Source organism: Acomys russatus, chromosome 20 (genome assembly GCF_903995435.1).
Source record: "Acomys russatus chromosome 20, mAcoRus1.1, whole genome shotgun sequence".
In the NCBI taxonomy this organism is placed as follows: domain Eukaryota; kingdom Metazoa; phylum Chordata; class Mammalia; order Rodentia; family Muridae; genus Acomys; species Acomys russatus.
Window position 1 is genome coordinate 2,403,894 of NC_067156.1, and position 13,169 is coordinate 2,417,062.

Below are 13,169 nucleotides of genomic sequence, written 5' to 3' on the forward strand. Positions count from 1 at the left end.
GGATCCTTCTGCCACCTGTGGATCTGGATGCTGAACTTGCAGCTCCTTCCCCAGTACCATGTCTGTCTGCACACTGCCATGTTTTCCACCATGACAATAATGGACTAAACCTCTGAGCTGTAAACCGCCCCAATTAAATGTTTTCCTTTGTAAGAGTTGCTGTGGTCCTCACATGGAATATACTCACTTATAACTGGGCACTAGCCCAAAAGGCATGTCCCATCAAAGTCTTCACTTACTAGGAGATTGGGACAGATGTGAGGACATCCCACTGGGACTCTAGGTAAGAAAAATATAGGAGATGGGGAAATAGAAGGACCCAGAGGGTCCTAGAAACCTACAAGAAGAACATCATGATGGGTGGATTGGGGCCCAGGGGGGTCTGCTCAAACTATTGCACTAACCAAGGACAATACAAGTAGTAAACATCGAACCCCTACCCTGATCTACCCAATGGACAGGACATTCTCCACAGTTATGTGGAGAGCAGGGACTGACTCTGACATGAACTCTGATGCCCCATATTTGAACACTTCCTCTGGGGAGGGGGGGAGGCCTGTTGGCACTCAAAGAAAGACTAAGTAGGCTACCAAGATGAGACTTCATATCCTATGACCATATGGTGGGGGAGGAGGTCCCCCTTGGTCATAGACCTAGGGGAGGGGAATAGGGTGAAAGCGGGAGGGAGGGAGGAATGGGAGGATACAAGTGATGGGATAACAATTGAGTTGTAATCTGAATAAATTAATTTTAAAAAAAAAAAAGACTTGCTGTGGTCACAGTATCTCTTCACAGCAATAAAACCCTAACCAAGACAAAGGACTTTGTTATTTCCTTCATAGAAAAGGTTAGCAGCGACTTCCCACTGACAAGGGGATTTGCAGGCTTCCCAGTGATGGGCTCCTTCTAGCTTTTGCTCCAAGCTCAGCTGAGGTCAGGTGTCTTATGCTGCAAAGAGAGTTCTAAACCTTAGCATCAACAGATAGCTTTGCCCATACTTCAGGACCACACATTAAAAACCTGGTCCTGAGATGGGGCCTGATGGAAGGAAAACAGTTACTAGGGTCACCCTTGCAAGGACATCTTGTCCCTTAACTGATCTGCACTCTCTGCTTTCTGCCTCTGCCATACACTGCAGCCCTCATGACCTTCTGCCTTACACAAGCTCCAATACAGTAGATCCAATCAACCTTGACCCCAAAATCTCTGAAACCATCAGCGGAAATAAATACTTCCTCTCTTACATTGTTTTTCTCAGGTGTTTTGTCACTGTGACAAAGAAGCTGGCTACTGTGCAGACCCTCCATTCATTGGGTCTATTCCCAGCCTCCAGGTGGGGTTCCTAAAGACCAAGGTGGTGGTTGGGAGCCCTGAGAACAGCAGCTCTTAGCGGAAGCCTGCATGCCGTCTCCCGAATGGCTCCTCTTATTCCAAGCACATACAACTCTGTTCTGCCAGGATGACTCCTCCAAGGCCATGACTGCCTTCTTCAAGAAGCAAGTACCCCCATTAATAGCAGATAATTTGTAAGTAGTCAGTCCACAGATCAATGTAGACTGTGACTGAGAGGATCTTCAAGACTTGTGGGGCTGGACCTAAAAGCTTAAGTGGTCCTACCTGGTAATGGTGACTACATCACCTCTCCCTCTGTCCCACTTCACCACAGAAGGGGCACCCACACCCATAATCCATAGGTGTGACAGAAAATCACTGTAAAGTTTTTGGTGTGATACAACAGGCCACATAGGGACAATGCCACTCAGGAGGGGACCCAGACTAGGCACATCTACATAGCTAGGAAAGAAGGGGACAATGCCTGTTGGATTTCTTCTCGGGGCGGGGGGGGGGGGGTAAAATTTCATACAACTAGATGAAGACAATGGGTGTAAAGCGCTGTATTTAAACTGAAAATGACTTAATTGTATACTTCAAATAAGACCATGTTGGGGCAATCCAAGACAAACAGCCCCAGGTTCTCCCAGCACTCCTCGGTCCCTGTCTGCTACAGGACATGGCTGACACAGCCTGCCCTCTACCCTGAACTTTCCAGAGCAAGGGCTTCTCCTTCTCCTTCACCATTGTGTTGCTCTTCCTTTCTTCTTCTCTCTCTCTTCCGCCTTGCATCACAGCCAAGAGCTGCTTCCAATGAGCCTACATTTATGTACTTTATCTTGTCTTACATGAGAAGCAATCCAATGGCCCCGTGTCTACCTCACCACCCTTCCTAGTTTCTTGAGTTTTTTTTTTTTTTTTTAATTATAGGAAAATGGAGGAATGTTAGCATACCTGCCTGTAGGTCACTTAGCAACCTGTAACATCATCACAGCAGGCCACTAGGTGTGCCAGGGGTCCAGGATATAAAAGGGACCTACCTGCCACCTTCTCACTCTCATACTCTCTTACTTTGCCTCTACCGCCTCCCCCCGCCTCCCCACTTTGCCTGTCCTCCTGGGGCATCTCTTCCCCCCTCTTCCCTCTCTCCCCTTCTATAAACCAATCTCTCTATATTCATTTCTGTTGCGTACCATCTCATTTTTAATAACAACTGGGCTTAGCTCAGTCTGTGTCTCTTGTAGGCTCAGCCTCTCTGAGGAACGGGAGCATGGATTTGCCTTGCATCTGCAGCCACACAGATCAGCAATCACACAGAAAGCCACCGGAGCTGTGTCTGTCAAGTAAGTGAGTGGGACAATGCCACAGTACAGAAGAGCCAGCCTCAGGCTGAGCCAGGGAGGACAGGTCAGCCCTGCTGGAAAAACCCATCTATGAGAAAACAACGACACCTATTGCAATATGTGTCTAAATCTCTGGCAAAGTGAGCGAGGTCAGGCAGAAGCCAGCTGCTACCCCCCACTTGGAGCCTTTTAACAGCACAGATGGCTTTACTTCTGGTCTGCAGATCAACCCGGCCAGGTGGACGGTGCCTGGATCAGGTCTCTGAAACTTCTAAGGGCTTCTCTGACTCTCCCCGAGGCTCAGAGTCCCAAAGATGAAGACAAATGGGCATGGAGGCCTTTGCCAGGCTTTCTCAGAGAGCAGGGAATAAACAACTCAGATGTCCCTTCTGGCTCAATGAGCTTCTGCCCACAGCTGCCAAGGAACAGGGTGGGAGTGTCCTTCAGGCCTCTCCTGGCCAAGCTGAGAGTGAACTACAAGGAGACATGTGTGCCAATCTGTTTTTCCCAGGGTGAGACTGCCAGAGGAAGAATGAAGCCAAGTCCCAGCAAAGCACAGAACCCCCAGTTCACTGGGGACTAGGGATGTCTGCCCTCCCTGAAGTGTCTCTACAAGAGCTTGGGCCCCCCATGGCGTGCTGCCCAGTTCAGAGCCCTGCAGATGCCCCACAGGCTGCCAGAGCCAAGGACCAGCGGCTCGACTCCCTGACTCGTTTACAACACAGAAGTACATAGGCCCAGAAACAACTTGGAGCACGGGAAATTCTCCAGGCCGACTGCTTTTATGGGTGACTCTGGAATCTTGGCCTGGTCGTGGCTGGTTTTGTGGAGGTTTCCTGCCCAGTCTGGGGTGTAGAGTCTTGCCAGTGTTGGGGAGAGCATACACGTAACACATGTTTGCCCTGAAGGCTGACAGGCACAAAGACAGACAGATGGACAGACTCAACTTTCCAGGGATGGACCCCACTCATGGGGACAGCAGGATACCCCGGGAATTCAGAGGTGGCAGCTGCGTAGCCAAAGCCCACTTCCAAGTCCCTCACACCCACTCTACCGAGCTGGCCCTCAATGAACTTACCTCTTCGGAGTCTGTGTCCTCCACAAAATGAGGCCAAGGATGACCCCACTCAGAGGCCTCTTGGGAAGGACAGGTGAGATGCTGTACAAGCTGAAGGTGAGCTGTCCCCACAGGCTGGCTGCCAGGAGGAAGGGATGGCACCCGTCTACACCTACTCAGACACATGCCCACTGTGACCCACAGGCTCACTTCCAGTCCGCGCCTCTCCTCCTCCAAGAGAATGAGAACAGCCCAAGGCAAGATGGAGCCCAAGCCCGTGGCGGCCACCCAAGGGCCTGCACCTGTCCCATTCACACGCCTTACGCTGGGCCAGTGGTGGAGGGGACAGTCATTCTCCCTAGAAGCATTGCTAGCCTCATCTTCTGTCTCCCAAAGACCCTGTCTTCATAGCCCAGGGAGGTTCAACAGACTCGGACCATAAATCCTGGGTCCCACTGTGTGTGTGTTTTGTTCCTGACCTTCCTTCAGAACCTCTGAAGAGCCGTTGTTTCTGCCAGTGTCTGTCTTAATGCTGCTGCCTCTGAAACTGTGAATTCTTCCGCTGCCATATCTCAGGCACTAGAAAGTAAATCTGGGGGCATGTCATGTGTGTGTGTGTGTGTGTGTGTGTGTGTGTGTGTGTGTGTGTGTGGTGTGTATGTGTGTGCATGTTTATATGTGTGTGGTGTGTGCATGTGTGGTGTGTGCATGTGGTGTGTGTGTGTGTGTGTGTGTGTATCCTGTTCATGGTTAAGCCCCATGAAAGCAGAGCCTGGAGGATGTGGGGACAGAGACTGGGCCTCTCAGAGTGTGTTTAGGGGAAGAGCTGACCACACAGGACTTCCTGAGAGAAGCAGAACTGTGTCCTGACCCTCGGCAAGGCTGGACCCTGCTCTTGTTATTTGGTTTTTCTTCCCTGCTTGCCCTTTCTTCTCTACTTTCTCCCACCCCCCCACCCCCACCCCGCTCCCATTCTTACCTCTTCTCCCCCTCTTCCTCCCCTCCTTTTTCTTCTGTTTTAGATTATACCCTGCTGTGTTGCCCTGGGGGGGCTAGACCATCCTCCAGCTGAGCTTCTGAGTATGGGGACTATAGGTGCGCACCACCATACAGGTCTGTTTTCCACTGCCATGTAACAGGCCGTCACAAAACTTGCCCTGAGACAATGCACCTGAGCACTCAGCAAATGAGTTCTCTCTATTCTGGAGGCAGTAGTGATGGCTTAGAGGGATCAGAGCCTTCATTCTCTGAAACCTGTGGTGTCTCCAGCCCCATTCAGGGTCAGGAAGCAAGGGCTGAGGAAGAAGTTCAGATCTGGAAAGACAAGGATGAGGGATGCAGGGATGCAGGGATGAGGGATGCAGGGATGCAAGGATGTAGGGATGAGGGATGCAGGGATACAGGGATGCAGGGATGAGGGATGCAGGGATACAGGGATGAAGGATGCAGGGATGAAGGGATGAGGGATGCAGGGATGCAGGGATGAGGGATGCAGGGATGAGGAACACAGGGATGAGGGATGCAGGGATGAGGGATGCAGGGATAAAGGGATGCAGGGATGAGGGATGCAGGGATGAGGGATGCAGGGATGAGGGATGCAGGGATGAAGGATGCAGGGATGAGGGATGCAGGGATGAGGGATGCAGGCCACAGACCTTGCCCCAGGCAACAGAAGAGACATTAGGAATCTATCTCTCAGCCCTTCTCATCCTGATTATGAGCAGCACTGTCTCATAGGCTTGGGCCCTGATAGAAAAGAGAAATGGGCCAGATGGCTCAGGAGTCAGGTGCACCAGGGCGCTCTTTCTCTCTCTGTTTCTGTCTCTCTGTCTCTCTGTGTCTCTGTGTCTGTCTCCCTCTGTCTCCCTTTCTCTGTCTCTGTCTCTCTGTGTCTCTGTCTCTGTCTCTCTCTCTCTGTCTGTCTCTGTCTCTCTCTCCTCTTCTCCTCTCCTCTCCCCTCCCTCTCTTCCCTCTGGCTGCCATGATATTGAACCATATTTCACCTGCCACAATGGACTAAAGCTGTGAGCTAAATAAACCTTTCGTCTTTCTAAGCTGTTTGTGTCAGGCATGCTGTCTCAGCAAAAGGAAAGGTAATTAAGACAGCAGCATCCGTGGAGGTTACAGATTTATCTTCTTGGAAAACGAAGAGAATGCACCCCCAATACAAAATGCCTGCAGCACACAGAGACTCGGTGTGCAGCCTGGGGATACAATAGGCATCGAGAGCCGGTAGTCTTCGACAGTACTGCTGTCAACCACAGCTCTAAATTCAAGATGACCAATAGTGACAGCATGTGCCCCGTGTCTGCAAACGGTTGTCTAGTGGCAACATTTTAAAAGGTAAAAATATATTTGTATTGAAAGTGTGTATTCCACATTCACTTACATTTTATATTTGATAACTAATGTCATATTCACTACAAAATTTTTATGAGTTATTTCTCCGCTAGACACAGGGTCTTACTGTGTTGCCCTGGCTGGCTTAGAACTTTATAGATCAGGCCAGCCGCAAAGTCATAGAGATGCCCCTGCCTCTGCCTTCTGAGTGCCACCATGCCTGGCTATCCTACACTTTTATATTAAATCTTTTTAATATAATTTTTAAAGACTAAATTAGTATGTTCCCACACTTAGAGCAAATGTAAATCTGGCAGTGACTGACTCTTCCATTGCTACGTGAGGCCAGCAAGAACAGAACAGCCTGGGTGTAGAAGGGACTGTGGGCTTCACTGGCTGAGCCAAGAGGCCTGAAAATGGTGGAAGGGGCCTGGGCCCAAGCTAAGTCATTAGCATTTGGGCGTTGGAGGCAAGAAGACAGGTTTGACTTCAGAGCCAGCCTGGGTCACAATAGGAGACCCTGTCCAAAACCAAAGTGCAGCAGCAACAACAACTCTAAGAACTCTCAGGGGCACCACCAACTGTTTCCACAGCTCCCCCCTGTTGGGGCTGAAAAAAGGAAAAACAAAGGCAAATTACCAAGAAAATAATTGTCTTATTTATTTTTTTACAGCCACAGAAGTGTAGTTTAATACTCAACCACACAGAACTTTGCCTCCCTTCAAAGAAGGCATATTCTTTATTTGTGCAAGTAAAAAAAAAAAAGAAAGAAAGAAAGAAAGAAAGAAAGAAAAAGAAAAGAAAAGAAAAAAGAAATACACCCTGGTTTTGAAGTGGACCTGGAGCCAGGTGTGTTAGTGTGCATCTTTAATCCTAGCACTGGAGAGACAGAGACAAGCTAGTTCAAGGCTAGCCTGGCCTATACTTCCAGCAGGATAGCCAGGGCTACATAAGAGACCCAAACAAACAAACAAACTGGAGCTGATAAAAACTCGGAATTAAATGGGTATGATGGCCTGAGGACTGTGGGTACCTCTCTGACCCACAGAGAGCATCACAGCAGAACTCCAGGGGAGACCCTGCCTCATCCTGGGTTCATGAACATTCAGAGCTGAGCATCAGGACAGGGGACAAAAGATGATGGCCACACCTTAAGGAAAGAAGGCCAGGACACGACGGAAGATGGAAGACACAGGACAGTGCACTGAGGGATAACTGGCCCTCGGCCTCACCCTGTCAGCACAGTATGGAGACACCTGAGACTTTAGACACAATGGAATGCTGGAATGTGCTTATAAAAATAATAGTAAAACCCAAAGCATTAGAGACTAGATATCTTTACAACAAAAGTGCCCAAAACGTTTCAGTAAAGGCTTTTGAGGTTCATCCGCTAGAGATGGGGCCGGGATTGGTTGCTGTGTGGTTCTTTCCAGCTAAGGACTCTCCATCCCCTTAAATGACATTTAGAAGGACAGGCATAGGGTGACATTTTGACAGACTCCACCTTTCGTAAACAGGGAGAGAGTGGGGCAGTAGAGTTTTGTGGGAATTTAAAAAGGAAAACTCTAAACCAAGACTCTCTGTTTGAGCTACAGGACATTATTACATTACTAGTTTGCCACAGCAGGTGAGGAACAAGAGTGCATTCCAGGTGGAGAGACAGGCTCAGGTAAGAGCATGCACTGTCCTCGCAGAGGACCAGAGCCGTCTCCCAGCCTCCACACTGGGCAGCTCACAGCTTCCTGTACTTCCATCTCCGTGGGGTCCAATGCTCTTTTCTGGCCTCCTTGGGACATCTGGACTCATGCATATACATAAACATATACATAATGTAAAATGAGAATATATTTTAAAAGCAAATTGCAGGGCTGGAGACACAGCCTGGAGGTTAGGAGCATTTGTTATGCTTGCAGAGCACACAGGTTCAATTCACAACAGCCACATGGCAGCTCACCACTGTCTGTAACTCCAGTTTTACACTCCTCTGACCTTCACAGGTACCAGGCATGAAATAACAGAATAAATAAATGTGAAATTATTCTAAGAAAGCAAATTGAAACTACATAAGCATAAAGTCTTGGAACACTTTTACCTTAAATGGTAAACAGAGATCAGAAAAGGACATGAACTTTTAAAGGTCCTCACGGTCTAAATACATAAATCCATCCTACTGTTTTATTTTCTTTGTTTATCAACGAGTTGGAAAAAAAACATTCAAGAATAATGGACTGACTTCGCCCATCCTGGGACTGAGCCTGTGACAAGGAGCAGTTCTCAGGGCCCAGAGGGCTCCATCAATGACACGGCCTCCGACACATCAGGGCTGGAGACATCGCATCGGTATGATCCACTCTCTCAGACCCGCCAGAACAATCAAGTCTTTGTGAAATCAATGGGAAGAAATATCTGTTATTATTTTCTTAACCCTTAGTGGATTCAGAATCAAGTGCTTTCTTCTCTGGTGGTAAGCTGTGGGGCTTTAATTATTAATCCAGTGCTCAATGACTTGAGATCTCTTCTGAGATATGAAGAAATTACATATTTTAAAGAATTTAAGGGACAAAAGCTAAGCATAGTAGTGCATGCCTGCAATCTCAGCACACAGGAAGCAGAAGCAGAAGGTGAGGCACTTAAGGTCCACCTGGGCTACAACAGAGTACTTAACAGACTGCAGATAATTGATTGGTTAGTCACCACTTTAACCTACCGGTAGTCAACAGTCTACAGAATTCAACACTTCCTGACAAATTCACAAACACCAAGAGAAATTTAGATGCTGGGAATAAATCAGCAGCAACCACAAAGGGCACCACTCACTCCACAGTCAATAGATCTTTGCTGGTGTCTCACAGGGTCCAGAGCTCCTGCTCAGCCCACACACATGCCCCGCCCTGCATGGCCTCAGGAACATACATGTTTTGGCATGGGCTCAAGTGTAAAGCAGAAGAATCAAGTGGTATAAGAGATGCCAAGGTGTAAAGACACAAAACAACCCTGCCCAGCAATGCAACGAGACCCCATGGGCTGTGTTAGTTAGTTAGTAAGTGGTTTCTGGTGGGAGGCGGTCAGGGGTGCAGTCCATCCAGCTAACACAGCCATCCCGTTAAAATCCTCTGATTGCATAGAACTGGGTACCCTGAGAGGAGGCGGATCAGCATGGGAAGATGTAATACAGACCCTTTCTCTGCACCACAGCTCCCTGGGAAACCCTTCCCCTCAGCAATGAGAAAGTGGGGTGTTTGACTCATCAGCAGTCAGTGAGTTGAGCTTGGCTGGGGCACACGCAGGCCACAGGCTCTGTCCAGAGGACACCCCAGCTTGGTCTCACTGTGGCATGTTCTCTCGGTCGCTCTCTCTGGCGGGTGGCAAGCTGTCTGCTTCCTTCCCTTGCCCATCTTCATGAGGAACTCCTCCGCTCTGAGAACGCCAGCAGGGCCTCACCAAGTCCACCGAGCAGGAAGCTGCGAACAGTAGCACATGGTCAACTCTCCTCACCTTGCAGGGTAGCAAAGCTGCCTGGCACCCAGAAACAACAGAAAGAGTGAGGTACTCCACTTCCACTAGCCTAGACAAGTCTGGTTCCGGGTATGGCTCAGGAACCATCTGTCAGTCACCGCCTGGAGGTAAGGGGTCTGGGAGGCCTCCTCAGGGGAGGGCCTGTGCCCCACTTCTCCTGACCAGGTTAACACTATGAAAGAAAAAAAGAGGAGGAAGCAGGGAAGGACTTCCCATGACCCCTTGGGTGTTTCCAGCTAAAGGGGATTGTGGGATATGAAATTTTACAGACACAGCCTTGTAATTAACAGGAACATGGCTTCTAATTTAGACTAGCAGGACATTTAAAGGTGAGCATACAGACGGGGGTCATGAATTTCCCCCCCACCCCCAGCATGGAAATAAATGTAATTAGTGATTTGGCAGTTAAGACATGGGAACTGCAGGCGGGGAGAAGATACTGGATATGTTAACATGCCTAAAATTTAATATACCCAAGGGCTCTGCATCTTCTATTTTAAACCTCTTCGTAGACAGCCTGGTGTCTGTCCTTCCGGGGACTAGGCTGGGTCACTGCTAAGGGATGAAGATGGCAGGTCCCATCAGGGAAAGGCTTTTTCTTTTCTTTTTTCTTTTTTTTTTTTTTTTTGGTTTTTTTGAGACAGGGTTTCTCTGTGTAGCCTTGGCCATCCTGGACTCACTTTGTAGACCAGGCTGGCCTCGAACTCACAGTGATCCGCCTGCCTCTGCCTCCAGAGTGCTGGGATTAAAGGCGTGCGCCACCACGCCCGGCGGGAAAGGCTTTTTCAAAGGCGCCAACCACCTTTCGGTTAGACCCTTTCTTTCCTCCCTTCTTCTCTATCCACCTGCTCAGCACCCCAGTTCTCTTCCGCAAACTCCGCACTCATAGGCTCAACACAGTGCCTTTATTCTTACAACAGGTCTGGGATGCTGACTATAAGAAACACAAATTACCTTTCCAGGGAAAAACCTATATGGGTGATGCTGACGTACACTCAATTGGATGAGAGTGAAAAAGGGATAAACTTAGAATCTGGCAGCTGTGAGTTCAGACTTACGCAGCCTTCATCTCACTACCTGGTCCACAGGAGCTGACCACAACTAACAGTGTGTACAAGGCTTAGGGATACCATATCTGAAGCCACCGCCCCTGTGCTTGGCCTATAATGGGCTACCAATTATACTTGGCTGTTCTCTGACCAGATGAGCTCCTGGAGCAGCAATCCCTGCCTCAGTAGCAGCAGGCTGGCTACCCAACCTCTGCCAGAAGAAAAGACTCAGTCGGGTCTATTTAACTCATGGGGATGAAGCTGGAATCGGTGTCTTAGGAACTGCATATTGCTGCCATAGGACTGCTTTAGTGAGCCACTGCCATGGTCCAAATTTCCAAAGACCATATCTAGAAGCACTTACGTGTGAAGGGAGTGGGGCTTGCTTGGCTCTTGTCTAGTTTGGGACCCAAGGAACTGGGGGGATTCTGTCACCTGTTCTCTCTGGTAAAGAGTGAGGAGAGAAGCCATTCTTTGCTTCCATGAGCACCCCCTGAAAGCCCCATTTCTTCATCTGAGGTAGCTCTGCTGTTCTTCCCAGCATCCACTCAAGATCACACATGCTACCTCATGTCCCTGGGCAAGTGCAGGGACACAGCAACCTGGGAGGAAGGCTGCAGGAGCTCTGCTGTGGGCTTTATCACTAATCCTCCTTCATCACCAGGAAGGACTGGGGCAGTGTTTCCCCCCTCCCCCACCCCTCCCCCCTCGCCCGACCCCCCACAGTAGTTGTCCTCCACAGCCTAGGGGCAATGCCTGAGTGTAATAACCTCACATTCATCCCTTTGGCAGAGAGACTTTATGAAGTGCCCAAGGAGCTTAGTGAATGGTAAAATGAAACTGCGGAGGCAGCCAAGAGGTGAACTTTGATGTTGTTTTCTAGCCCACAGGAGGAGCTCACACGGGGTCCTGGAGTCTTAATAGCATTACAACTATTTAAGTTAGAGCTTGCCTGAGTTCTTTGCAACCTGTGCAATCCCCATAGTTCCTGAACATGCGTCACTGGGTGGAGAACCTCCAGCTGCAGAATCCCTTCCAGAGTGTTATTTCAGTGCGTCTGCTGTCCCCAGTGGGGATCAAAGGCCTTGTCCTACATCTACGATTGTGGCTGCCTGGTTAATTCCTACTGAACTCAACAGACTCTAATTTTTCCTCAGATGCAGACCCAGCGCACAGTATGTATAGTTACCCAACAAAAGGCCCAGTTGTTAAATATGTTCCCTATCTGCTACCTATATTCCAGCGACCTGGTTTTCACTCCCTTCCACCTCACTATAATGTATTTCCCTAACACTCATTCCCTGCTGGTATGAAATTCACAAAGTATGATATGCTCGATAGGGTCCTACGTCACCCAAAGTTACAACCACTGTGTAGTCAGGAATACACCACACCCAGTTTGAGGTGGTACTGGAGGTGGAACCCAGGTTTTTACACAACCATAGGCAGGCGCTCTACCATCCAAGCAACATCCCCAGGCCCAAATAATGTCTTTTAAATTGAGATGCAAACATTTAATTCAAACAGGAAACTGATATGTTTCATCCACTGTAGTCTTAAAGGGATTTTGAAGTTATTAGGATATTTTTCCCTGGCTCCTAAGTTCACTTTCTGTCTACCAAGGCTTGAGCAGTCTCCAGGAAGGGCCCCTAAAATCAGAGGGACAGGAATCGTGACTCTAAGATAACTGAAAATCTTTCCTTGTCTTTATTCTGGGTCTTACTAAGTATCACAGGCTGGTCTCAAGCTTATAATCCTCCTGCCTCAGTCTCCATTTCTTCAGGGAGAAAGTGTGTGTGTGTGCGCGCGCGCGTGTGTGCCCCTGTGTGTGTGTGTGCTTGCGTGTGCACGCGCGCACATAGGGACCACACCCAGCTCTTTACAATGATTTTCTAACAATCTTTGGTGTTCATGAGGTTTGTACTGGGATCGCATCTGAGAGATTGTCACGGTTGGCTATCTATGATGGACAGGTGGCAGGCCCAATGAATGATGGGCAAAGGGGAGGTTGTCATGGAGCCCTCAGAAGGATGCAGATGCACTGTGGTCATTCCCCACAGCCTTACACTGGAATCATTCCAAAGACGAACGCACCTCTTGGAATCTGTAAAATCTCCAGAGAGGTGGCACCACAAATGATTCTATTCAGCAGGACACTGCTCATAGGTGGTTTCTCTTTGCATGTGTTGAAGCTCCTTGTTACAGTTTTCAAACAGAGTGAATTCCTCCTTAGTCATCAGGGAAATGCAAATCAAAACAACTCTGAGATTCCATCTTACACCCATCAGAATGGCTAAGATCAAAAATTCAAGCGACACCACATGCTGGCGAGGATGTGGGGAGAGAGGAACACTCCTTCATTGCTGGTGGGAATGCAAACTAGTACAGCCACTTTGGAAATCTATCTGGTGCTATCTCAGAAAAATGGGAATAGGGCTTCCTCAAGACCCAGCTATTCCACTTCTTGGAATATACCCAGAAGATGCTCCAGCACACAACAAGAAAATTTGCTCAACCATGTTCATAGCAGCC

The 13,169-nt window shown here is 48.7% G+C and overlaps 1 protein-coding gene across 1 annotated transcript in view; it reads right to left on the bottom strand.

The window, feature by feature from the left end:
* Positions 1-9,414: 9,414 nt before the first annotated feature.
* Positions 9,415-13,169, bottom strand: part of Tmem241 (transmembrane protein 241) — a 119,048-nt gene continuing 115,293 nt past the window's right edge. Inside the window, exon 15 of the mRNA XM_051163378.1 lies at positions 9,415-9,533. Within this exon, the coding sequence (XP_051019335.1) occupies positions 9,470-9,533 (64 nt within the window). The 3' untranslated portion in view covers positions 9,415-9,469. The remainder of the gene's footprint in view (positions 9,534-13,169) is intronic.